Here is a 27,517-nt window from a genome sequence, read left to right on the forward strand (position 1 = left end):
CACTAACCCCAAGTTGCCCTACGATGTGTTCATCTGTGTGTGAATGTTATTTGTTTACACTTGAGTTTACAAGTGCTTGTGTGAGTGGGTGAATGTGGCATGTTGTATACAGCGCTTTGAATACTCCAGGAGAGTAGAAAAGCGTAATATAAAAATTAGTCCATTAACCAAATTGATACAGAGAAATAAATAGTTTTTAATAAATAAAATGAACATTTAAACACTGTTTCTCCATTTATTGATTTATATCTTTTATGAAATTGTTTTAAGCACAGCCTTTTTCAGGTTGCACACAAGGAAGCTGCATTTACAAAAACTAATCTTAAAAACCTGTTTCTTGGTTTCTACCCCAGCCCTTTTGTCTCACGTAGCACTGAGTCTTTTGTCACTCGAAATTTCTCATCTATTCATACATAATCTTCTTTCATGTGTGTCTTGCTTACTGAGAATTGATAGAGACAGTTCTCCTTACTCAGGAGCCGAGGTATTAAAAATAGCCAAAAAGCAGTAATGACACCCGGTTACACCAATCGGAGGTCACTAAAGTCAATATTGAATTGGTGTGCAACTTTGCCAAAACAATGTGGGACTCTGTAGTTTTCTCTGGTCCCCTCCCCAATCAGACGTGTGTCAGATGTTTAGTTACTCCTCGGCCTCCTTTAGCAGTAATGATATCTGTAACAAATGTAGCATATTTGCAGCTCTGGAGGCCAGGATTACTGAATTGGAGACTCGGCTGCGCACCCTTCATTCACCCATAGCTAGCCAGGCCCCTGTAGCTGGGGAAAGAGGGCGGCTGGGTGACGGTGAGGAGGAAGCATAGTCCTAAACAGAAGCCCCAGGTACACCACTAACCCGTTCATGTGTCTAACCGTTTTTCCCCACTCGGCGACACACCTGCCGGGGGTCAAACTCTGGTAATTGATGATCCTGTTCTAAGACATGTGAAGCTAGAGACACCGGCAACCATAGTCAATTGTCTTCCAGGGGCCAGAGCAGGCGACATTGAAGGAAATTTAAAACTGCTGGCTAAGGGTAAACGTAAATTCAGTAAAATCATAATTCACGTCGGCAGTAATGACACCCGGTTACGCCAATCGGATGTCACTAAAGTCAATATTGAATCGGTGTGCAACTTTGCCAAAACAATGTGGGACTCTGTAGTTTTCTCTGGTCCCCTCCCCAATCAGACCAGGAGTGACATGTTTAGCCGCATGTTCTCCTTAAATTGCTGGCTGTCTGAGTGGTGTCCCAGAAACGATGTGGGCTTCATAGATAATTGGCAAACCTTCTGGAGGAAACCTGGTCCAGTGTGAATGTTATTTGTTTACACTTGAGTTTACAAGTGCTTGTGTGAGTGGGTGAATGTGGCATATTGTATACAGCGCTTTGAATACTCCAGGAGAGTAGAAAAGTGTTATATAAAAATATAAAAATTAGTCCATGTTGTTGTAAAATGTTCTTGTTATTGACTATTTTGCCCAAAGGTAATTATGTTGTTAAAAGAATTTCATTCCAGTCTGATTGAAATTTAATTTCCATCAGCATTTCTTTGGGCTTTGCAACTTTTAATTGCAATTATTTAATGCTCTGAATGTTTACGTCAGCCTCAAAAAATGTTTGCAATGTCCTTGATTGAAGTTTCCTTCCTGGAAATTTGTTGCTGCTTTAGTGTTTCGACATCAGCAAAAAGAAACTAATGGATTGATAACTAAAAAGACAGCCCTGAAACCTCAGCCACACCCTGTGTGAACTATCTATAAAGATGGAGCAGCCGAACACCTGCTGCATCCAGCAAACACCTGGTACAACAGGTAAGCCTCCTCATATCATCTCCCTGCATGCTGAATCCTCTATGTAGGGAAATCCCAGATATCTGATTCTCTTTATTTGGATGTTGTCTGTTCAGCATTTTCATTGGGAGAAAAGTTAACATCCAGATGAACAGAATCAGCTGTTGGGTTGCCCGTATCCCACTTATTTGCCTTTCTATTCCAGCAGTTACATTCATTGAAGTTCTTTTTTAAACAGTGCTGTTCAGATTTTGACTGTAGGTTAACTGCAGAGGACCAACATCATGACTCCAGCCTTTTTCTTCTCCGTCTGCCTGTCAATGACAGCCGTTTGTCTGGTAAGCTTGACTCTTCCAGCAAAGGCATTAAATGTTGTTCAACACTGCCGGCTTTTCTGTGAAAGTCATGTAATTCTAACCGTCTGCTTAACAGGCATGGCTGCTTGTTATGAGCGTTTAAGCGTGACACAGTTGAAGTATTTTCACGTAATAGTTTTTGTTTGCCAACAATAACATTTGTCAGTGTGATTTCAAATGTGATTAAGAGTAAGTTGAAAATGTCTTCTTTTTTATTGCAGAGGGCTGCTGTCATTAGAAATATAACTGGTGCGTTCAGTGATGAAATACTTCCAATATATTGAGGTGTTTTTAATATAAGAGCTTAAAGTTAATCTGCTGGTTTCCTCTTGTATCCACAGATGAGTCTCTGGGCGCCTCAGCGATCATTGAAAAAGTCAATGCTAACTCAAGTAAGTGAAGATTTACAAAATAAAACTCTTTTTGTTAACATATAAATTCTGGATGAAAATGAAAGATCCCTGAGAACTGACATGTTAACATACAATAGACTCCCAACAGACACAATGATCAATCAACCTTTTGGTCATTTACTGGCTTGTCTTAGTCAGCTGTTTTATTTGTGTTATTATCAAACATTGTAATTGTGCGATCAATAAAGTTGTTTGTTTTGACATAACTGAGCAAATGGCAGCCTAAGTATCGAGCATTTAACCACTCTCTGTTTGTTGTTCTGCAGCAAAAGTGTTGGTTCATGGTGACATTGTACCCACTACTACCAGGAATGCTGTTCCATGCACAGCCATTGGCTGCAAGTGGCCTAAAACTGGACGCTATGTCTATGTACCTGTCTTCATTGGCACTGAATACAGTAAGCAGTACAAACTTTAACCATTAAACACAGACTTTATGAAAAGGAGAGATGGATAAAAATAGTTCAATAAAACCCATTATTATATAAATATATATAATATATATTTCAAGTGGTTTCCAAAAATACTGCTTTGTTAACTATGCTGTTTTAATGTCGGATTAACTAAAAAGCATTTAAACTGAAAAGTCATATTTGTATAAGTATGCTGAATTGATATCATACACAGATGCACACAATTTTCAAATTATGTTTTCATTTAATGTCACTTTCTCAATTTTTCTCTCTCATATATGTGGACAGACAGACAGACAGACAGACAGACAGACAGACAGATAGATAGATAGATAGATAGATAGATAGATAGATAGATAGATAGATAGATCTTGGCGGCCCTGTCATTCCGATGGGAACTCAGAGATCCTCGAAGCAGCACAGATTCTAAATACTGTTTATGCTGCCAAGTTGAAATGGCTGAAACATATTGAAGATCCTGAATACTGAAGAAGCTCCTCATCAGACTCATATTTGAATCTGCAGGCAACCAAGAGCGCAACGTCATCATCAATGCCCTAGTCACCTTCCATGCTTCCACCTGCGTCCGGTTTGTCTGGCGTACAAGCCAGACAGATTTCCTTCACTTCTTCTCTGGACAAGGGTGAGAATGCACTTGCTGTACTTAGACTGTACTTGTATTTATATGGCAGGACAGGACTGATACACCCACACCCTCAAAACCCTTCAAAAATGCAATTCTGAAAATGATTGCATTACAAATATTCTGTATGTGTCATCAAAACAGGTTCTTGAAGGACCATTCTGCATTGACCTTGTACTGTAAAATGTCCAGTTTTATTTTTGTTTGCTACTAGATGAAATTTATACTGTTGCATAGGAGTGTAAAGAGCATTATATTCATCTGCTCTTAATTATTTCACATACTATTTGGTCCACTAGTTCCAAAACTAGAGACTGGCACCTTCTAAGGCGAGTAGATGAATCTGGTGGGTTATTAGATGATTAAGGGACGACAGATGTTTAAAAATCTTCTGAGATTGATTTGACCGCTATCTGTTTATTTACTTTAGTTGATAATGGATATGTGTGTTTTTTATTTTAAAATATTATTTAAGATATTAAAGTACAAAAGCTTAAGTGTGGTTCGAGCAGTGTCTACAGAGCCACAGTGTCAAAGTCGGTCACATGATTACTGTCATTGCTTTTTTTGGTACTTTAGCCTTAGCATGACTAGCTGAAGGAGGAGGATGCACAGTGCTAGGCTATAGAACAGTCCATCTATTTTTTAAGTGATGTCATTGTGTATATCAGGTGTTATTCATACCTGGGCCGTCAGAGAGGAAGACAGGAAATCTCCCTACGGAGAAATGGTTGCTTGTTTCAGTCGACGGTGCAACATGAGGTTCTTCATGCTCTGGGCTTCCACCACGAGCAGGTCCGCTCTGACAGAGATCAGCATGTGAGGATCCTTACCGGGAACATCATCCCAGGTCAGCTGAACTACCCAAAACGTTGGTTACAGTTAACTTAGTACACAATGGGACATCCTCCTGTTTCACAGCAGTGTACATATTACAAGTAATGTGTGCTTTTCCAAACTCAGCACATAAAACACTGCAAGCGAGCACTGCATAGAAGATTTTGTTTGTATTTCTTTAGTCCCAAGACTATCAAACAAATGACCACAGGAGAGATTAGCTAGCATTTCGATGTATACATCTTCAAAGAGCTGAGACTGAAGACGGATTTGAAGTGGAAGCATATAAAAACATGTAATATTTTCTGGAAATTTCTGTTTAGGACAAGAGCACAACTTTGTGAAAGTGCAGACCAACAATTTGCGGACTCCCTATGACTTCAACTCTGTCATGCACTATGGCAGGTGAGCTGCTGTGTGAGATGGACTTTGTAAGGTTTTATATTCCCTTACATGTTTTGCATTTTCTGCAAGAAAATGTAATCCAGACTAACAAAAACATGCACACACTCAGTGGGGAATGGATTTTTAATGTTAAATACTTTATGGGCCTATTTTCTCCTCTGTTTTCCTAATATAACCGCGTATGTGTGTTTGTGTGCTGTTGTTTGTTCTTTTAGATTCGACTTCTCCAAGAATGGGCAGCCAACGATTGTTGCCAGGTCCAATCCTAATCTTAATTTTGGAAATGCTTTCCAAATGAGTGCCAATGACATTGCTCGTGTAAACAGGCTTTATGGATGCTGTGAGTAATTAAGACACACCCACAAAAAAGACATTTGCTATCTTTTTGTACGAAGCAAGTACTGATCGGAGTTGATTTTTTTTCCTAACCAGAAATTCAGCAAGAACCTTCAACTTTGCATCCAGATTCTTCAGATGCCCAAACACCAGCATTACACCAAGGGATTGGATCCACTATACTTAAAAATGATCAAAGAAATATAAAATGTGCTGCAAATATCACATTTAGAGAGTTGAAGTTCTGGGTCTTTGTTTTACGAGCTAAACGGCAGGCTTATATACCAGAGGATGATGGTGTTATCTCGCTTTCTGTTGAGGTTTTCTCCCCTTTTGTTAGACTATAAACTATCATTAATGGATTTCTCAATCTGTGCAGTTTGATAATTAACTTTGTAACTGTAAATGATGCAGACATAGAACCAAACCTTGTGACTGTGACATGTCTCAAAACGTTTTGTTTGGCAAAACAGCGAAGTGAAAAAATATGTGAACAAAACAAAAAGTCAAATCTTTCATGGAATGATCATGACTGTTGTCTTACTCTATACATGACCAACATGTATCAACAAGATATAGTGTGTAGATATAGTCCAGTGTCACAAGTGTAAGAAGAAGAATCTTTCTTCTGATATTTTAAAAATCGATTTTTCTGACAATGTCTTCTAATTTCTCTTGCTTTTGTTTTTCGAGGGGTTTTATCTTTGGTTTGTTGTCTCTTTCTGTAAGAAGTGCTATCAAATAAAATTCCATATTTCAAGCAACAAGGGGCAGTATTGTTTCATTATTATATTTTAAGTTATTTTAGAAATATGTGTTTTGCTTAAAGTTGGACAGAATGTTACAGGTGCCTTTTTTAATGTGCAATAAATGTAACAAATTCACAAATACTACTACATAAATACATGTTCTGCATTTAAAATCCTACCAAACCATCAAAAACCTGAAACCAGAGAGTGGATCATGTCTCTCAAGATTAGAGTGCTACTTCTTCTTGTGTAGGGTGGAGTCAGTTCAGTGCAAGTGTTTAGATTGAGAAGATTAAAACACCCACAGACTTGAATATTCATTCAACTGTTATGAAACCTCAGTCATGCACACGCCTGAACAATGATCCGGCATTTGTTGCTGTAATTGTTTGTACTAGTTCATGCTGGCTTTGCCTGTCTGACTAAATAGCTATACAAGGAGCAAGCTGTCAAGCATGTTCAAAGGTGATGTTTAAGGAGCTGCTGGCTGCCAGCTTACCTTTTCTCCCTGTTTGCTGGTCTGATGATAAGTGAGGTAGGGTTGGGTATCATACTGTTCACGGTAATACCGGTATAATGTTGGGCAACGATAAGAAAATGAAATATGGCGATAGAATATGGGTAAAACGTGCATGCGCAGTGTCTTTGTTTACATACACACATGGCAGAAAAAGCATGGCGGCGACGCAGAATGAGAAGGGCGAAAGTGGATCATTGAATGAAACAGATGAACCAGAACTGGTTTGTAAAAATGCTGCAGCTTCAGTGGTGTGGAACTGGTTTAGCTTTCGTCCATCAGATACACAACAAAGCACTATTTTTGGTAGAGCATGCTAGCGGGCCGTCGTTATTACCGTGTTGTTTGGAAAATACGGCGCACTTAAAATCAATCCTTTGATTTTTCTGAAAATCGACAGAGCCCCTTATAATCCCGTGTGCCTTATGTATGAACTCTGGTTGTGTTTACTGACCTCGAAACGATTTTATGTACACGGCGCTCGAAAATCTGTCAAATGTTTCAGTACGACTTTGCTAAGGTACGAAGCCTTGATGGATGGATTGTCGGAGCATTACGGCTATCGTAGGCGGAGCCTCGCGGAGTGATACGTACTATGCTTCAACATAATGTTACCGTATTGTGTGTGTATAACCTCTTTTTAAGTTTTGTGGATATTATACATGGTTATGCTGAGGATATGTCGGCCAGTTTCCACTGGAAATGCCTTTTGGTTAAACTGTCAGCGAGGAATTTGCATTTGCACTGTTACATTTTTATATAACTTTAATGCACATAAAAAACAGCTGCTTGTTTAAGTGAAAATACATTGATATGTTTTTTGCACTAATAAAGTTGTGGAGTTGTAAAGTATTTTGTCTTGTGTCAATTATATGGTCAGTTATATCGTTATCGCAAATTTTCAAATGTATATCGTGCTAAATATTTTTGGCCCTGCTCTAGTGAGAGGTATGGTTTCATCTGGCCTGATGGTTTAACCATAACAAAGGTTTAGCCTGGTTAGTGGCTCTGGTCGCTCTCAGAGGTTGTTCTCCTCGTGGCCGCGTGCAGCGGGGCTGGAGGATGGTCTGTCCTGGCGGACGTAGGTTACTGGCCTGGTGGCCTGGCTGCCCCTGAGTGGATCCGGGGCGGGCGTGGGGGTTTGGGGTTCGGGGGTGCTTCGCCTCCGTGCTGGGGCTCTGGCTGGGCCTTGGGGGCTTCGGTCCTCGTCGGTGTGTCGCCAAGGTTGTGGGCGGGTGGGTGCACGGGGGCTCAGCCCTGGCGCAGGGGGCCTCTTGTGCATCGGCCTAACCGGGGGGCTCTTGAACTGGCAGGGAGGTTGTTCCATCTTTGCAGGAGTCCACTCTGCAGGTGGGGGAGAGACATAGGAGAGGTGGAGAATAAACTTAACCTGGGTGTCTGTGTCTTGTGTAGTCTGGGAGATGATTGAATGTTGGGGTGGGTACAGTTTCCTCTGCGGTGGGGTGGGGTGGGCTGCCCCAGGTCCTGTGGGGCTTGGCGGTGCTGCTGCCGTAGACCCCGGTCTGGATGGGCCTGGGCTCCCTTGCCTTGGTGGATACCAGAGGACGGGGGTGCATATTGGGGTCAGCGGGGGAGCTGGCCCTAGGGAGGGACACCCTCCCCTCCCTTCTTTTCCTCCCCATCCCCGGCTGCCTCCCTCTTCCCGCTCCACCACACCCACCCACACAGGTAGGGCTTTGGGGTGCGGGTGTGTCACCAGGGTGCAGGGGAGACATTCCCCCCCCCTCTGTCCTCTTCTGGCCACCTGTGCCTCAATTTTATCTCACAACTTAGACATCCACATTACTTACACTCTCATAACACACACACATATATATATATATATAGGGCCTTGAGGGTGGGCACGTTAACGGCGTCCAGTAGACGGTCTGTGTATTCAAACCTACCTCTGGCGCCGGTGCCCACCTCTCAATTTTAAATCCATGTAGACATTGAGGGTTCTCGGGAGGGGCCGTGCTAACACCTGCTGCTCTCTGGCAGCAGCACCATGCTCTCCCTTGTTTTAAATACACTTTAGAGCAACACGCAGCAACACTACACTTGAGCGGGAGGAGGGAGGTATGGGGTCTTAACACACCCCCGTTCTCTGCTAGCCATCGGGGCGGGGGGGCTGGGAAGAGATGCTGGCTGTCCGATTGGCCTCCCTGCTGCTGCGGAGCCTGGGGCGGTCTGCTTGCCTCCACCCCGGAGGGAAGGGTAACATCTCTTGGGTCTGGGTGCCGTTTCCATCTCTGGGGGTGAGGATACCTGGACCCGGGGTATAGAGTATGTTTGGGGAGTTTGATTGTGTGTACATGTCCATTTACGTTTATTCCTACGTTGGGTGAGTGCTGAGTGTTTGTATATGTGTGCATGAGGGTGGGAATGCATGTCTGTGTCTGTGTGTACCTGTTTGTCTGTGTCTATATGTCAGGTCGGGTCTTAGACTCCACCTCTCTGGGAACTCCAAGGCCCTCCAAAGTGTGGAGGCCTATCTCCCCTCACCACACTCCCTGCCGGTGACTGATGCCCTCAGGGGTCGGTGCATTGTTGGTTCTTGGTGTCCAGGGCTGGGCGCTCAGGTCATGTGCCAGCTCACTCCCGGTGGCTACTTGGCGGGGCCTGGCGCCTGCTGCTCGGTCAGGCCTCTTCCGGGGCGCGGGGGGCCCTCGGGCCTCCGGCCTCTGTGCCTGCGGCTCGGTTCACTCTGGCACAGCTGGCTGCCGGCGGAGCCGGCGGGCACGCCGGTGCAGCCCCCTCTAGCTTCTGCCCGGTGGCTACTGGGTGACCCCTCATCTGGGGATCCTCAGCCCTTCCCATGAAGGTGGCACGGATGCCCCTCCGGTGGTCCTCCTTGGGCTCTTGCACTCTGGGGCCTCTGGATGTCTGGGGCCTGGATCTCCTCCATGCCTGCTTCATGCCCTGGGGGACAGGGCTATGGCTCTCTACATCCTCTAGCAGACCATTACATGGGGAAACCATTTGAATACAAGCGCGCTGATCCACACAGGTGTGCACATGGGTGTTCACTGTTCGTAGACTTAAATCACACCTTTCTTGGCTGCTACTTCAAAGCACATTGTGCGCTGTCTGTCCTGCGTGCTGCACAACAACATTCAATATTTAGTATTTACTGCTGTTTACACTTAGCTAGATTAATGCGATGGTGTTGTGTATAGTATGTTGCATTGTTTTGTTTTTTTTGCTTGTTTTCTATTCTTTTTCTCTCAACAGGTGATCCCGGAGATATTTTTTCTTCCCCCCTTTCTCACTGTCCCTCTCCCCTTCTGTTTTTCTTTTCCTTCCTCTTTCTTTCTCCCTTTCCTATCCCTCACTCATGTCTGTCCCGTCTGTAACAACTGAAAATAAAATAAATAATAAAAACAAAGGTCGATCAAATGGACCAATACGGCAATGCCATGATGATCCATTTGGCAAAATAAATCCATTGGGTATCCTTGTTGGTCTTCAGACAACAATTCTGACGGCTAAAGAACCAAATGGGACAGGCGGAAAAAAAAAAAAAAAAAAAAAAAAAAAAAAAAAACAACAACAAAGGTTTAGACATCGAGGACACTTGGGGAACAAAAAGAATGAGCAGTGATAAATCTTGGAACAATGTTCAGCCGCAGTCTAAAAACATATTGCCAGAGCTTTGGTTCTCCAAGTTGCTTTGTGACCCACCTTCACTATGGTTCCTTCATTACATGCCATGTCCGACTCATGTCATAGCCATTGTTAGAGATGCCAATCTGTTTTGTGTTGGGGTGTTATATCTGCTCTCAGTTCTAGTGCTCTCTGCTAGTGTGACAGAGGCTTCCCTCTATGAGAGCGAGCCCAGGACACAAAGAGCTGGTTGCTTTCCTAAACACCTTAGTCCTGCCTAGATACATGTGTAATGCTCCAACAGGACAAAGTGAATTAAGCCAACACTGGCTCTCATCAGCAAATGGCTGTGGCTCAAAAGCGGACACTTCCATGCTTCCAATGCAGCTCACTCAGTTTTGAGTGACAGAGTCTTTAAGTCAATACACTAAGGTTTCAAAAGGCACCTCTGAGAGCCCCTTATAACCTGTGGGAAAATCCCAGGAGGAATCAACAGGCTAAGAGAAGGCCTCAGTGTGCGAGTCCCTTTCATTAACCTACTAATAAGAGAATGCTAGCAAGTTGGTGGAATGGCATTCATGTCTTGTTTAATGGTAAATGGTAAATGGACTGGTTCTTATATAGCGTTTTTCTACTCTTCTGGGAACTCAACCACTTTATACAACAAAAAAACAAACTAAAAACGAGCAAAAAAATGATTTAAACATAAAAAATCACAAAGAAAGAATAATAGTTTCCACATCTGAACCAAAGAGTAAAACAGTGAAATGTGGATTATTGAATATTAGGTCTCTCTCCTCCAATCTCTGTTAGCTCATGACTTAATGATAGATCAACAAATCGATTTACTCTGCCTTATAGAAAAAAAGGGCCTCAGATCAGAAGTACCTGACTCCGTGGTATAATTCTCAAACGCGTAGCCTAAAGCAGATGACTCGTAAGCTGGAGAGGAAATGGCGTGTCACAAATTTAGAGGATCATCATTTAGCCTGGAGAAATAGTTTGTTGCTTTATAAGAAAGCCCTCCGCAAAGCCAGAACATCTTACTATTCGTCACTGATTGAAGAAAATAAGAACAACCCCAGGTTTCTCTTCAGCACTGTAGCCAGGCTGACAAACAGTCAGAGCTCTGTTGAGCCAACCATCCCTTTAACGTTAACTAGTAATGACTTCATGAACTTCTTCACGAATAAAATTTTAATCATTAGAGAAAGAATTACTCATAATCATGTCACAGATTTAACATTATCTACAGCTACAGGAGTGGGGTGGCACGGAAGACCCGAGCCTGGATCAGCCAGGGAAGGTGCTGGCCCGAATGGTGGCCAAACTCGTGGGCACACAACAGGAGCAGGCATATGACCAAGCATCATATGGAGGAGGAGAATCTGGCAGCTTGGATCTGGTCCTGGCTGGTACCACCGCAACCCCCACTGGCGGTCCCTGAAATCATGGAAGTGGCGGAAGTCCAGACTATTCTGACCAAGCTGCAGATGGAGGACGAGGCATGTGGGAGTCCTGCGAAGCTTGAGGTCAGTGTGCTGGCCAGAGTGGCCTCACCTACACCAGGGACCAGGACACCTGCCCAGCCACCTGCAAAGCCGCCTTTGGCTCACGACCATTCCTGCTTCACTGGACACCATTGATGCTGGTCAAGCCTGACACCTGGAAGGTGTGCGTGTCGCTACCCGATCCGTACTGGAAACCCGATCGGTACCCCGCATGCGCAAATCTTACGTCACTTCCTGTCTTTGCCAACATTGCGACATTCAATATATTTGAATGATACGGTTAGCGCCCAGTTAGCTCCTAGCATTTCTCAACAGCTCTGCCTCCTTTTCGACTACCGGGACATTTAAACAATGGATAATCCGTTTACAAACAAATTCATGGTTTTCTCCTCAACAGAGAGCGTTCCCCGATTGAACAACAGCGCCGTAAAATAAGAAGAATGGCGCCTAATTACAGACTTAATAATATTGACTTAGCAATGTGTCACATGAAGATTCATCAGCCAGGTTAAGTGTTTACTGACAATTGACAGTGATAGCGGACATCATCATCACTATTCCAACAATCTTCTCCTCACAGACAAGCATAAACACACTCGACTATCACTAAATCAAATTTAACACGCATTTGAAATGACGAAAATTCAGTTTATAATAGGGTTCATTTGCTCGATCAGCAGGTGGCGGTATCCTCGTACACTGGGGAGTAAACTGCCATTAAACGAACAGAAGAAGAAGAAAACATCTGCACATACGCGGTTCGGATTGGGTAGACCCGATTTGTACGGTCCGACTTTGCACATGCGCAGTAAAGATCGGAGAGTCCTGATCCGTAACTTTCGTTTTATTTTTAGTTTTTGTCTACATTATACTGAAATGCTTCATTATTGCAAACATTTTAAGATATACTTGTTATTCTTAACATCTTAACAGATACTCTGACTCGTAACTATCGTAAAATGCTTCGACCGGAAGTAGAAGCCTTTCACACATGCGTGGTACGGATCGGGTTTCCGGTACGGATTGGGCAGTGACAGTGTGTTCATATTTCTAAGATTTTCAGGGCCGAGTACAATAACCTCAGTTTGATCTGAATTAAGAAGCAGAAAGTTAGCGGCCATCCAGGTCTTTATGTCTTTAAGACATTCGTGCAGTTTAACTCATTGGTGTGTGTTATCTGGCTTCATGGACAGATAGAGCTGGGTGTCATCTGCATAGCAGTGTAAATGTATGCTATGTCTTCTAATGATGCTGCCTAAGGGAAGCATGTATAATGTAAACAGAATTGGTCCTAGCACTGAACCCTGTGGAACTCCATAATTAACCTTAGTGTGTGAAGAGGACTCTCCATTTACATGTACAAACTGCAAACCACTGCAGCACAGTACCTGTAATACCTACAGCATGTTCTAATCGCTCTAATAGGATATTATGGTCGACAGTATCGAACGCTGCACTGAGGTCTAGTAGGACAAGCACAGAGATGAGTCCACTGTCAGAGGCCATAAGAAGATCATTTGTAACCTTCACTAAAGCTGTTTCTGTGCTGTGATGAGCTCTGAAACCAGACTGAAACTCTTCAAATAAAACATTCCTCTGCAGATGATCTGTTAGCTGTTTGACAACTACTCTTTCAAGGATGTTTAATATAAAGGAAGGTTGGAGATTGGCCTATAATTAGCTAAGACTGCTGGGTCTAGAGATGCTTTTTGAGTAAAGGTTTAACTACAGCCAGCTTGAAGGCCTGTGGTACATAGCTGATTATTAGAGATAGGTTGATCATATTGTGAAAAAATTCTCTCTTTTCTGCTTGCAAAAATTCATAACGTGAGAATTAATTTTTCACATTCAGCACCTGTTATCTCGATCTCTACCCCATCTCAGCCCGTTATCTTGGATACTTTCTCTCCTGTTTCACTATCTGAGCTGGTGAAATTAGTGATTTTAGTAAAAGCATCCTCCTGTTCACTTGACATTGTACCTGCATCATTATTCAAAAATGTCTTCCAGTCTATTGGCCCATGTGTGCTCACTTTAATCAACTCTTCACTGGCGTCTGGTATAGTTCCAGTTTATTTTAAAAATGCTGCTATTCTCCCACTTTTAAAAAAACCTCAGCTAGACCCCTCTCTTTGGAGCAGGTACAGACCTATCTCTAAATTACCATTAATTGCTAAGCTTCTAGAAAAGGTTGTGGCTAAGCAGCTTATGGCAGCTCTAGATAAACATGGCATTTACGATAAGTTTCAGTCCGGTTTTCGTCAATTTCACTCCACGGAGACGGCTCTTCTTAGGGTCTCAAGTGATATCTTGATAAATAATGATGCAGGAAAATGCTCTGTTCTACTCATGTTGGACCTCACATCAGCCTTTGACACAGTTGACCATCACATCCTCATTGAAAGGCTGAAAAATTGGGTTGGTGTATCTGGAACTGCATTAGAGTGGTTCTCCTCTTATCTCCATCACCGATCCTTTTCTGTGGCAGTCTCCGATTTTAGGTCATCCTCTACCTCCCTTACTTACGGTGTCCCTCAAGGGTCAGTTTTGGGGCCTTTAATGTTTTTAATATATCTTCTCCCCCTCCAGCATATAATGGGCTCTTTTGAGGACATTTCTTATCACTGTTATGTGGCTAAGCTAAGCCCGATGTTATCTCGCTCTGAACTGGAGATTGCTATACATGCATTTTTTTCGTCACGCTTGGATTATTGTAATTCGCTGTTTATGTGTCTAAGCAAAGGTTCTCTGGATCGTCTGCAGGTTGTGCAAAACGCTGCAGCGAGGCTTTTGACAAAATCCTCCAAGTACTCACATGTGACACCATTGTTATCTCAGTTACACTGGCTTCCTGTTAAATTTAGAGTCGATTTTAAGATCCTGGTCTTGACCTACAGAGCTGTGCACGGACTGGCACCAGCCTACATCTTTGATCTGCTACAGCTCGATGTCCCCAGCAGGTCTTTGAGGTCATCTCATCAGGGCTTACTTGCTATAAAAATACTAAGAGGAGGACTAAGGGTGACAGAGCTTTTGCCACTGTGACCCAGAGACTGTGGCACTCTCTCCCCCAAACATTAAGAACTGTGGACTCAGTAGCTGTTTTTAAAAAACAACTCAAAACTCACCTTTTTAAAACTGCTTTTGCTTAATTTTCGTGTTCCCAGGAGGTAACAAGCATCGAAGGCGTTGGAAAGGGAAGGGGAGATGAGTGAGTGCTTATCAGTGTAAGTGTGTGTGTGTGCGTGTCCATAGTTCAGCTGAGACAGTGTCCTTCGCCCTATCAGGCTAAGTAAACAGTCCTCCAGCCAATCCAGGTGGCCTTGCATGGGATGGGGAGAATAGTCAAATCACAGTCGTTATCAGGGAGTGTTTGTCCGGCTTCAGCCTTGGGCCTGTGCAGCTGGCGCCGTGGTGGTGTCTGCATTTGATCCCGAATTTGTTGATTTATTGAGAATTTTCAAAGCTGATCTTTAACACTCTGATACTGGTCTCTCTATCTCCCGTTGGAGAGCCGCGAGCCTCCCCATGATGGTATCAAACTTCTGATCCGTGGTGTTATCATTCTTTTTATTCTGAGACCTCACAACTGCTGTGATCCGTTCTGTGATGTGATCCAACTTTCGCTCAAGGTTCTCATTTTGAGCAGGGCCCTCTCTGATGTATCCCACCATACGCTCAATGGTGTTGTTTTGAGCCTTCACATCAGCCATAAGCGTCTCCAAGGTGTTAACCATGCTGCGTTCGTTGTGAGAGGTCGCGACTCGTCCCGTCGCTTCGATTCCAGCGGGCAGCTTTGGGGGGGTTTGAACAGCCTGTTCCGCTCTCTTATTTCTCCGATAAGTCAGGGCCATGCCAGCTCCGATCAGCAAGAACCCCGTTATCATGGTTCCGAATAGGTAAATATCTTCAGCGTCCTCGATCGACAGTCCCGCCAGGCACACGAGCCTCCATTTCTGCCACCCGTCCATCGTGTATCCGGCAGGGAAAGTCCCTCCGGGGCACTCGGGCTCTCCCGAGCCCAGACTTCTCGTTGAGAAGAGGGTGTCAATAGCATTCAGAGACCAGTTGATCAAGTCCATAATTCTCTTTTAGGTTTTAGAGAACGACAGTGAGAGACTGTTCCAGGGAAAAAGTAATGCACATGAGACAGACAAGGACAGAGAGGCTAAGCAGGGAAGATAAGGGTAAGGAGGAGAGGAGAAAAGTGCGACCGCCTCCGCTGAGAGCCAAACGAGAAGGTGGCTGTATGTTAGCAGAAGGTGGCTGTATGTTAGTCTGCTGTGTTGCCTGGGATTACTCCATCCCCCTACTCCCACCCTGTGGCTTGTTATGTCTTCATAATGTTGTGCTGTGAACATTCATGTGCTTTTTTTGTGCAGAGGAGTTTTTTTTTTGTTTCCTGTTCTCGTGCTGTCCTACCATGGAAGCACAGCATGAGTAGGGGTCTCTTTTTTTCCTCTTGTACCTTCCCATTGTGTGTACATTTCAGTGTTTTTTTCCACAACTGCCGATCTCCGACTTGTAACCCCCATGTAATGTCTGTGTTATGTGTGTAAGGTCGGGGGGGGTGTCTCATTTCACTGCGGGGCAACCTGTATGTGACAAATAAAATCTGAATCTAATTTTTACCTGTTTTTTTTCTCTTTTAAAATCTTTTTATGACTTGTAATCTTATGTGCAGCACTTTGTGATTTTGTCTTGAAAGGTGCTATATAAATAAAAATTTATTTATTTATTTATTTATTTAAGATTGAAGAATTAATTAATGGCAGGACTTCTTTGAGCAGTTTTGTAGGAATGGGGTGTAAAAGACACGTTGGTGGTTTGGAGGAAGTAATTATTGAAGTTAACTCAGAAAGATCAATTGGAGAAAAAGAGTAAATGAATTTCAATGGTACTAAGAGTAGCTGTAGATAATATTACATCTGTGGGATGATTATTGGTAATTTTTCTAATGATTAAAATTTTATTTGTGAAGAAGTTCATGAAGTCATTACTAGTTAACGTTAAAGGGATGGTTGGCTCAACAGAGCTCTTTCTGTTTGTCAGCCTGGCTACAGTGCTGAAGAGAAACCTGGGGTTGTTCTTATTTTCTTCAATCAGTGATGAATAGTAAGATGTTCTGGCTTTGTGGAGGGCTTTCTTATAAAGCAACAAACTATTTCTCCAGGCTAAATGATGATCCTCTAAATTTGTGACACGCCATTTCCTCTCCAGCTTACGAGTCATCTGCTTTAGGCTACGTGTTTGAGAATTATACCACAGAGTCAGGTACTTCTGATTAGAGACCTTAGTTTTCACAGGAGCTACAGTATCCAGAGTCGTACGTAGTGAGGAGGTAAAATTATTAACAAGATGATCAACCTCTGTTGAAGTAGCGTTCAGATAGCTGCTCTGCTCTAAGTTGGTACAGGGCATTGAAGATGATAACAGTGGGTGGATTATATTCTTAAACTTAGTTACAGCACTTTCAGAAAGACATCTACTGTGATAAAGTCTACTCTCCACTGCTGTGTAATCAATTATTGTAAATGTAAATGTTATCAGGAAATGATCAGACAGGAGAGGGTTTTCAGGAAACACTGTTAAATGTTCAATTTCTATGCCATATGTTAAAACAAGATCTAGAGTGTGATTAAAGTGGTGGGTGGGTTGTTTGACATTTTGAGAGAAACCAATTGAGTCTAATAACAGATTAAATGCCATGTTGAGGCTGTCATTTTTAGCATCTACATGGATGTTAAAACCACCCACAATAATTATTTTATCTGAGCTGAGAACTAAATCAGACAAAAAGTCTGAGAAATCAGAGAGAAACTCTGTGTAAGGCCCAGGTGGACGATAGATGATAACAAGTAAGACTGGTTTCTGAGTTTACAGCTGGGGTGGACAATGTTAAGCATCAGGCTTTCAAATGAATTAAAAGTCTGTCTGGGTCTTTGGTTGATTAATAGGCTGGTGTGAAAAATTGCTGCCACACCTCCACCTCGACCTGTGCTTCGAGATTTCTGGTAGTTAGAATGACTCGGGGGTGTTGATTCATTTAAACTAACATAATCATCCTGCTGCAACCAGGTTTCTGTAAGGCAGAATAAATCGATTTGTTGATCAATTATTAAGTCATGTACTAACAGAGACTTGGAGGAGAGAGACCTAATATTTAATAATCCACATTTCACTGTTTTACTGTTTGGTTCAGATGTGGATACTGTATTGTTTTTTCTTTGTGATTTTTTATGTTTAAGTTGTTTGTTGCTGGTTTTTAGTTTGTTTTTTGTCTGTTTGGGAGCTGACTCAGTCTCTATGGAGATGGGTTTTTGGGGGCGTAGCAGGAGGAGAGATGCTGCAGAGAGGCGTGTAAGATTGCAACTCTGCTTCCTGGTCCCAACTCTGGATAGTCATATTTTGCGGGGTTTAATAAATTTGTCCATATTTCTAGAAATGAGAGCTGCTCCATCCAAAGTGGGATGGATGCCGTCTCTCCTAACAAGACCAGGTTTCCTCCAGAAGGTTTGCCAATTATCTATGAAGCCCACATCGTTTCTGGGACACCACTCAGACAGCCAGCAATTTAAGGAGAACATGCGGCTAAACATGTCACTCCCTCACCTGTCTGATTGGGGAGGGGACCAGAGAAAACTGCAGAGTCCCACATTGTTTTGCAAAGTTGCACACTGATTCAATATTGATTTTAGTGACATCCGATTGGCGTAACCGGGTGTCATTACTGCCGACGTGAATTATGATTTTACTGAATTTACGTTTACCCTTAGCCAGCAGTTTTAAATTTCCTTCAATGTCGCCTGCTCTGGCCCCTGGAAGACAATTGACTATGGTTGCCGGTGTCTCTAGCTTCACATGTCTTAGAACAGAATCACCAGTTACCAGAGTTTGACCCCCGGCAGGCATGTCGCCGAGTGGGGAAAAACGGTTAGACACATGAACGGGTTGGTGGTGTACCTGGGGCTTCTGTTTAGGACTATGCTTCCTCCTCACCGTCACCCAGCCGCCCTCTTTCCCCAGCTACAGGGGCCTGGCTAGCTATGGGTGAATAAAGGGTGCGCAGCCGAGTCTCCAATTCAGTAATCCTGGCCTCCAGAGCTGCAAATATGCTACATTTGTTACAGATATCATTACTGCTAAAGGAGGCCGAGGAGTAACTAAACACCTGACACACGTCTGATTGGGGAGGGGACCAGAGAAAACTACAGAGTCCCACATTGTTTTGGCAAAGTTGCACACCGATTCAATATTGACTTTAGTGACCTCCGATTGGTGTAACCGGGTGTCATTACTGCTTTTTGGCTATTTTTAATACCTCGGCTCCTGAGTAAGGAGAACTGTCTCTATCAATTCTCAGTAAGCAAGACACACATGAAAGAAGATTATGTATGAATAGATGAGAAATTTCAAGTGACAAAAGACTCAGTGCTACGTGAGACAAAGGGCTGGGATGGAAACCAGGAAGCAGGTTTTTAAGATTAGTTCTTGTAAATGCAGCTTCCTTGTGTGCAAGGAAGCACACAAGGTGTGGCCTCACAGCACTTCAAACCCTTGACGTGTCAGGTCAGGCATCCATAGAATAAAACCTGCACACATACAGTTATGGCACATTCATAAGTCAAACTGTGCTGAAAGATCTGATGAGTTCTTTAAGTCCCTATCTCAAAGCCAGCGTGACTATGGTGCTGCCCAAAAGTTTCCAGTAAACACTCCTATTTAGATCACACTTCCCATACTGAAAGTTCATGTTGATGAACCAGTAAGAGGAGCAGGTACAGTAACGTGTCCCTTTCCTTCTTTCCTTTCCCAGACACTAGCAGGAATTCCAAAAAACCTCTGTTTCCACATGAAAAGAATCTTCTAAGTGGATCAATTGTGGTTACAAGGGAAGCTGTATCTCAGGTGGTAGAGCAGATCAGCTACTGATTGGAAGGTCGGTGGTTCGAACCTTGGTTTCCCAAGGATAAACTGCAGTGCAAATATTGTTGGGCCAAACACAAACCCCAAGTCGCCATACGATGCGTTCATCGGAGTGTAAATGTGTGTGAATGTTATTTGTTTACACTTGAGTTTAGAAGTTCTTGTGTGAGTGGGTGAATGTGGCATGTTGTATACAGCGCTTTGAGTACTCCAGGAGAGTAGAAAAGTGTTATATAAAAATTAGTCCATTAACCAAAGTGATACAGAGAAATAAATAGTTTTTTAATAGATAAAATGAACATTTAAACACTGTTTCTCCATTTATTGATTTATATCTTTTATGAAATTGTTTTAAGCACAGCCTTTTTCAGGTTGCACACAAGGAAGCTGCATTTACAAGAACTAATCTTAAAAACCTCTTTCTTGGTTTCCATCCCAGCCCTTTGTCTCACGTAGCACTGAGTCTTTTGTCACTTGAAATTTCTCATCTATTCATACATAATCTTCTTTCATGTGTGTCTTGCTTACTGAGAATTGATAGAGACAGTTCTCCTTACTCAGGAGCCGAGGTATTAAAAATAGCCAAAAAGCTATTTTTAATACCTCGATCTACACAAAATATTAAACTCTAACTATTATATAAGACATCGCAGCAACCCACAATAAATCACTCATAGTTTGCCATTTGTCTAATGTTACAGGATTTTAAAATGATTTTAATTAATTTATGGCACATTTATCCCAGAAGGTCTGATGAATTGTTTGGTTTTCCTTCTCTAGCGCCTTACTTCATATCTTTGTTCATTCAGACCACATATTCAGTGTTTGCATTTCATGTGAGTATTTCCTTAATGTGATGCTTGACTGAATTTCGGAAGGAAGAACTCTATTTTATAAGCTAGAAATGAAATGTTTTACAAACTGAGGCAAAGGTGCAAATTGAGTACATGTGAGGAAATAAAATGTTGTAGTTATTGACTATTTTGCCCAAAGGTAATTATGTTGTTAAAAGAATTTCATTCCAGTCTGATTGAAATTTAATTTCCATCAGCATTTCTTTGGGCTTTGCAACTTTTAATTGCAATTATTTAATGCTCTGAATGTTTACGTCAGCCTCAAAAAATGTTTGCAATGTCCTTGATTGAAGTTTCCTTCCTGGAAATTTGTTGCTGCTTTAGTGTTTCGACATCAGCAAAAAGAAACTAATGGATTGATAACTAAAAAGACAGCCCTGAAACCTCAGCCACACCCTGTGTGAGCTCTCTATAAAGATGGAGCAGCCGAACACTTGCTTCATCCAGCAAACACCTGGTACAACAGGTAAGCCTCCTCATATCATCTCCCTGCATGCTGAATCCTCTACGTAGGGAAATCCCAGATATCTGATTCCCTTTATGTGGATGTTGTCTGTTCAGCATTTTCATTGGGAGAAAAGTTAACATCCAGATGAACAGAATCAGCTGTTGGGTTGCCCATATCCCACTTATTTGCCTTTCTATTCCAGCAGTTACATTCATTGAAGTTCTTTTTTAAACAGTGCTGTTCAGATTTTGACTGTAGGTTAACTGCAGAGGACCAACATCATGACTCCAGCCTTTTTCTTCTCCATCTGCCTGTCAATGACAGCTGTTTGTCTGGTAAGCTTGACTCTTCCAGCAAAGGCATTAAATGTTGTTCAACACTGCCGGCTGTTCTGTGAAAGTCATGTAATTCTAACCATGTCTGCTTAACAGGCATGGCTGCTTGTTATGAGCGTTTAAGCGTGACACAGTTGAAGTATTTTCACATAATAGTTTTTGTTTGCCAACAATAACATTTGTCAGTGTGATTTCAAATGTGATTAAGAGTAAGTTGAAAATGTCTTGTTTTTTATTGCAGAGGGCTGCTGTCATTAGAAATATAACTGGTGCGTTCAGTGATGAAATACTTCCAACATATTGAGGTGTTTTTAATATAAGAGCTTAAAGTTAATCTGCTGGTTTCCTCTTGTATCCACAGATGAGTCTCTGGGCGCCTCAGCGATCATTGAAAAAGTCAATGCTAACTCAAGTAAGTGAAGATTTACAAAATAAAACTCTTTTTTGTTAACATATAAATTCTGGATGAAAATGAAAGATCCCTGAGAACTGACATGTTAACATACAATAGACTCCCAACAGACACAATGATCAATCAACCTTTTGGTCATTTACTGGCTTGTCTTAGTCAGCTGTTTTATTTGTGTTATTATCAAACATTGTAATTGTGCGATCAATAAAGTTGTTTGTTTTGACATAACTGAGCAAATGGCAGCCTAAGTATCGAGCATTTAACCACTCTCTGTTTGTTGTTCTGCAGCAAAAGTGTTGGTTCATGGTGACATTGTACCCACTACTACCAGGAATGCTGTTCCATGCACAGCCATTGGCTGCAAGTGGCCTAAAACTGGACGCTATGTCTATGTACCTGTCTCCATTGGCACTGAATACAGTAAGCAGTACAAACTTTAACCATTAAACACAGACTTTATGAAAAGGAGAGATGGATAAAAATAGTTCAATAAAAGACATTATTATATAAATATATATAATATATATTTCAAGTGGTTTCCAAAAATACTGCTTTGTTAACTATGCTGTTTTATTGTCGGATTAACTAAAAAGCATTTAAACTGAAAAGTCATATTTGTATAAGTATGCTGAATTGATATCATACACAGATGCACACAATTTTCAAATTATGTTTTCATTTAATGTCACTTTCTCAATTTTTCTATTTCAAGATAGATAGACAGACAGAAAGATAGACAGACAGATAGATAAATAGATAGATAGATAGATTTTGGCGGCCCTGTCATTCCGATGGGAACTCAGAGATCCTCGAAGCAGCACAGATTCTAAATACTGTTTATGCTGCCAAGTTGAAATGGCTGAAACATATTGAAGTTCCTGAATACTGAAGAAGCTCCTCATCAGACTCATATTTGAATCTGCAGGCAACCAAGAGCGCAACATCATCATCAATGCCCTAGTCACCTTCCACGCTTCCACCTGCGTCCGGTTTGTCTGGCGTACAAACCAGACAGATTTCCTTCACTTCTTCTCTGGACAAGGGTGAGAATGCATTTGCTGTACTTAGACTGTACTTGTAGTTATATGGCAGGACAGGACTGATACACCCACACCCTCAAAACCCTTCAAAAATGCAATTCTGAAAATGATTGCATTACAAATATTCTGTATGTGTCATCAAAACAGGTTCTTGAAGGACCATTCTGCATTGACCTTGTACTCTAAAATGTCCAGTTTTATTTTTGTTTGCTACTAGATGAAATTTATACTGTTGCATAGGAGTGTGAAGAGCATTTTATTCATCTGCTCTTAATTATTTCACATACTATTTGGTCCACTAGTTCCAAAACTAGAGACTGGCACCTTGCAAGGCGAGAAGATGAATCTGGTGGGTTATTAGATGATTAAGGGACGACAAATGTTTAAAAATCTTCTGAGATTGATTTGACCGCTATCTGTTTATTTACTTTAGTTGATAATGGATATGTGTGTTTTTTATTTTAAAATATTATTTAAGATATTAAAGTACAAAAGCTTAAGTGTGGTTCGAGCAGTGTCTACAGAGCCACAGTGTCAAAGTCGTTCACATGATTACTGTCATTGCTTTTTTTGGTACTTTAGCCTTAGCATGACTAGCTGAAGGAGGAGGATGCACAGTGCTAGGCTATAGAACAGTCCATCTATTTTTTAAGTGATGTCATTGTGTACACCAGGTGTTATTCATACCTGGGCCGTCAGAGAGGAAGACAGGAAATCTCCCTACGGAGAAATGGTTGCTTGTTTCAGTCGACGGTGCAACATGAGGTTCTTCATGCTCTGGGCTTCCACCACGAGCAGGTCCGCTCTGACAGAGATCGGCATGTGAGGATCCTTACCAGGAACATCATCCCAGGTCAGCTGAACTACCCAAAATGTTGGTTACAGTTAACTTAGTACACAATGGGACATCCTCCTGTTTCACAGCAGTGTACATATTACAAGTAATGTGTGCTTTTCCAAACTCAGCACATAAAACACTGCAAGCGAGCACTGCATAGAAGATTTTGTTTGTATTTCTTTAGTCCCAAGACTATCAAACAAATGACCACAGGAGAGATTAGCTAGCATTTCGATGTATCCATCTTCAAAGAGCTGAGACTGAAGACAGATTTTGAAGTGGAAGCATATAAAAACATGTAATATTTTCTGGAAATTTCTGTTTAGGACAAGAGCACAACTTTGTGAAAGTGCAGACCAACAATTTGCGGACTCCCTATGATTTCAACTCTGTCATGCACTATGGCAGGTGAGTTGCTGTGTGAGATGGACTTTGTAAGGTTTTATATTCCCTTACATGTTTTGCATTTTCTGCAAGAAAATCTAATCCAGACTAACAAAAACATGCACACACTCAGTGGGGAATGGATTTTTAATGTTAAATACTTTATGGGCCCATTTTCTCCTCTGTTTTCCTAATATAACCGCGTATGTGTGTTTGTGTGCTGTTGTTTGTTCTTTTAGATTCGACTTCTCCAAGAATGGGCAGCCAACGATTGTTGCCAGGTCCAATCCTAATCTTAATTTTGGAAATGCTTTCCAAATGAGTGCCAATGACATTGCTCGTGTAAACAGGCTTTATGGATGCTGTGAGTAATCAAGACACACCCACAAAAAAGAAATTTGCTATCTTTTTGTACGAAGCAAGTACTGATCGGAGTTGATTTTTTTTTCCTAACCAGAAATTCAGCAAGAACCTTCAACTTTGCATCCAGATTCTTCAGATGCCCAAACACCAGCATTACACCAAGGGATTGGATCCACTATACTTAAAAATGATCAAAGAAACATAAAATGTGCTGCAAATATCACATTTAGAGAGTTGAAGTTCTGGGTCTTTGTTTTACGAGCTAAACGGCAGGCTTATATACCAGAGGGTGATGGTGTTATCTCGCTTTCTGTTGAGGTTTTCTCCCCTTTTGTTAGACTATAAACTATCATTAATGGATTTCTCAATCTGTGCAGTTTGATAAATAACTTTGTAACTGTAAATGATGCAGACATAGAACCAAACCTTGTGACTGTGACATGTCTCAAAACTTTTTGTTTGGCAAAACAGCAAAGTGAAAAAATATGTGAACAAAACAAAAAGTCAAATCTTTCATGGAATGATCATGACTGTTGTCTTACTCTATACATGACCAACATGTATCAACAAGATATAGTGTGTAGATATAGTCCAGTGTCACAAGTGTAAGAAGAAGAATCTTTCTTATTATATTATTTTAAAAATCGATTTTTCTGACAATGTCTTCTAATTTTTCTTGCTTTTGTTTTTCGAGGGGTTTTATCTTTGGTTTGTTGTCTCTTTCTGTAAGAAGTGCTATCAAATAAAATCCCATATTTCAAGCAACAGGGGGCAGTATTGTTTCATTATTATATTTTAAGTTATTTTAGAAATATGTGTTTTGCTTAAAGTTGGACAGAATGTTACAGGTGCCTTTTTTAATGTGCAATAAATGTAACAAATGTAACAAATACTACTACATAAATACATGTTCTGCATTTAAAATCCTACCAAACCATCAAAAAACTGAAACCAGAGAGTGGATCATGTCTCTCAAGATTACAGTGCTACTTCTTCTTGTGTAGGGTGGAGTCAGTTCAGTGCAAGTGTTTAGATTGAGAAGATTAAAACACCCACAGACTTGAATATTCCCACCACCATCATGATGCATCACATAGTAATCTGATCAGCCATTTAGTTTCTGGTGATGTGTTTCTTCATAACTGTTGTTAAAAACTGTTATGAAACCTCAGTCATGCACACGCCTGAACAATGATCCGGCATTTGTTGCTGTAATTGTTCGTACTAGTTCATGCTGGCTTTGCCTGTCTGACTAAATAGCTATACAAGGAGCAAGCTGTCAAGCATGTTCAAAGGTGATGTTTAAGGAGCTGCTGGCTGCCAGCTTAGCTTTTCTCCCTGTTTGCTGGTCTGATGATAAGTGAGGTAGGGTTGGGCCATATCATACTGTTCACGGTAATACCGGTATAATGTTGGGCAACGATAAGAAAATGAAATATGGCGATAGAATATGGGTAAAACGCACATGCGCAGTGCCTTTGTTTTCATACGCACATGGCAGAAAAAGCATGGAGGCGACACAGAATGAGAAGGGCGAAAGTGGATCGTTGAATAAAAAACAGATGAACCAGAAGTGGTTTGTAAAAATGCTGCAACTTCAGTGGTGTGGAACTGGTTTAGCTTTCCTCCGTCAGATACACAACAAAGCATTTTTGGTAGAGCATGTTAGCGGGCCGTCGTTATTACTGTGTTTTGGAAAATACGGCACACTTAAAATCAATCCTTTGATTTTTCTGAAAATCGACAGAGCCCCTTATAATCCCGTGTGCCTTATGTATGAACTCTGGTTGTGTTTACTGAACTCAAAACGATTTTATGTACATGGCGCTCGAAAATCTGTCAAATGTTTCAGTACGACTTTGCTAAGCTACGAAGCCGCACCGCTTGATGGAATGATACGTACTGTGCTTCAACATACGTATTGTGTGTGTAGAACCTCTTTTTAAGTTTTGTGGATATTATACACGGTTATGCTGAGGATATGTCGGCCAGTTTCCACTGGAAATGTCTTTTGGTTAAACTGTCAGTGAGGAATTTCCATTTGCACTGTTAAATTTGTATATTACTTTAATGCACATAAAAAACAGCTGCTTGTTTAAGTGAAAATACATTGATGGGGTTTTTTTTGCACTAATAAAGTTGTGGAGTTATAAAGTATTTTGTCTAGTGTCAATTATATCGTCAGTTATATCATTATCGCAAATTTTCAAATGTATATCGTGATAAATATTTTTGGTCATATCGCCCTGCTCTAATAGGTTGATCATATTTAAGATTGAAGCATTAATTAATGGCAGGACTTCTTTGAGCAGTTTTGTAGGAATGGGGTCTAAAAGACACGTTGATGGTTTGGAGGAAGTAATTATTGAAGTTAACTCAGAAAGATCAATTGGAGAAAAAGAGTCTAACTTATCATCAATGGTACTAAGAGTAGCTGTAGATAATATTACATCTGTGGGATGATTATTGGTAATTTTTTCTTTAATGATAAAAATGTTATTGTGAAGAAGTTCATGAAGTCATTAACAGTTAACGTTAAAGGGATGGTTGGCTCAACAGAGCTCTGACTGTTTGTCAGCCTGGCTACAGAGCTGAAGAGAAACCTGGGGTTGTTCTTATTTTCTTCAATCAGTGATGAATAGTAAGATGTTCTGGATTTGCGGAGGGCTTTCTTATAAAGCAGCAAACTATTTCTACAGGCTAAATGATGATCCTCTAAATTTGTGACACGCCATTTCCTCTCCAGATTACGAGTCGTCTGCTTTAGGCTACGTGTTTGAGAATTATACCACGGAGTCAAGTACTTGTGATTTGAGGCCTTAGTTTTCACAGGAGCTACAGTATCCAGAGTCGTACGTAGTGAGGAGGTAAAATTATTAACAAGATGATCGACCTCTGTTGGAGTAGCGTTCAGATAGCTGCTCTGCTCTATGTTGGTACAGGGCATTGAAGATGATAACAGTGGGTGGATTATATTCTTAAACTTAGTTACAGCACTTTCAGAAAGACATCTACTGTGATAAGGTCTACTCTCCACTGCTGTGTAATCAATTATTGTAAATGTAAATGTTATCAGGAAATGATCAGACAGGAGAGGGTTTTCAGGAAACACTGTTAAATGTTCAGTTTCTATGCCATATGTTAAAACAAGATCTAGAGTGTGATTAAAGTGGTGGGTGGGTTCTTTTACATTTTGAGAGAAGCCAATTGAGTCTAATAACAGATTAAATGCCATGTTGAGGCTGTCATTTTTAGCATCTACATGGATGTTAAAATCACCCACAATAATTATTTTATCTGAGCTGAGAACTAAATCAGATAAAAAGTCTGAGAAATCA

General features: G+C 41.4%; 2 protein-coding genes and 1 long non-coding RNA gene across 6 annotated transcripts; all 3 read left to right on the forward strand.

Moving 5' to 3' along the window:
* Nucleotides 1-1,769: 1,769 nt before the first annotated feature.
* LOC146490507 (high choriolytic enzyme 1-like) lies at nucleotides 1,770-5,418 on the forward strand. 3 transcript variants are annotated; one of them, XM_085153107.1, is made up of 9 exons: nucleotides 1,770-1,814; nucleotides 2,032-2,131; nucleotides 2,371-2,398; nucleotides 2,491-2,541; nucleotides 2,829-2,960; nucleotides 3,501-3,618; nucleotides 4,290-4,468; nucleotides 4,779-4,860; nucleotides 5,076-5,208. In XM_085153107.1, exons 2-9 carry the CDS (start codon nucleotides 2,078-2,080, stop codon nucleotides 5,206-5,208), a joined length of 777 nt encoding a protein of 258 aa, XP_085009233.1. In that variant the 5' UTR covers nucleotides 1,770-1,814; nucleotides 2,032-2,077. The 3 variants fall into 3 exon arrangements, with proteins under 3 accessions (XP_085009233.1, XP_085009232.1, XP_085009234.1); XM_085153108.1 differs by lacking the exon at nucleotides 1,770-1,814 and adding an exon at nucleotides 5,293-5,418 and having other exon boundaries at nucleotides 1,869-2,131; nucleotides 5,076-5,200; XM_085153106.1 differs by lacking the exon at nucleotides 1,770-1,814 and having other exon boundaries at nucleotides 1,864-2,131.
* A 1,068-nt stretch (nucleotides 5,419-6,486) lies between these two features.
* LOC146490508 (uncharacterized) lies at nucleotides 6,487-7,195 on the forward strand. The gene is made up of 2 exons (XR_014872697.1): nucleotides 6,487-6,573; nucleotides 6,653-7,195. It is a non-coding gene; the product is annotated as an uncharacterized LOC146490508 (long non-coding RNA).
* A 13,525-nt stretch (nucleotides 7,196-20,720) lies between these two features.
* Nucleotides 20,721-24,789, forward strand: LOC146490509 (high choriolytic enzyme 1-like). 2 transcript variants are annotated; one of them, XM_085153110.1, is made up of 9 exons: nucleotides 20,731-21,142; nucleotides 21,384-21,411; nucleotides 21,504-21,554; nucleotides 21,843-21,974; nucleotides 22,480-22,597; nucleotides 23,269-23,447; nucleotides 23,759-23,840; nucleotides 24,056-24,180; nucleotides 24,274-24,789. In XM_085153110.1, coding segments are annotated over exons 1-9 (771 nt in total). In that variant the 5' UTR covers nucleotides 20,731-21,088; the 3' UTR covers nucleotides 24,276-24,789. The 2 variants fall into 2 exon arrangements, with proteins under 2 accessions (XP_085009235.1, XP_085009236.1); XM_085153109.1 differs by lacking the exon at nucleotides 24,274-24,789 and having other exon boundaries at nucleotides 20,721-21,142; nucleotides 24,056-24,188.
* The last annotated feature ends 2,728 nt before the right edge of the window (nucleotides 24,790-27,517 follow it).

This window comes from Neolamprologus multifasciatus, unplaced genomic scaffold, assembly GCF_963576455.1.
Source record: "Neolamprologus multifasciatus unplaced genomic scaffold, fNeoMul1.2 chr03_unloc_1, whole genome shotgun sequence".
Taxonomy (NCBI): Eukaryota; Metazoa; Chordata; class Actinopteri; order Cichliformes; family Cichlidae; genus Neolamprologus; species Neolamprologus multifasciatus.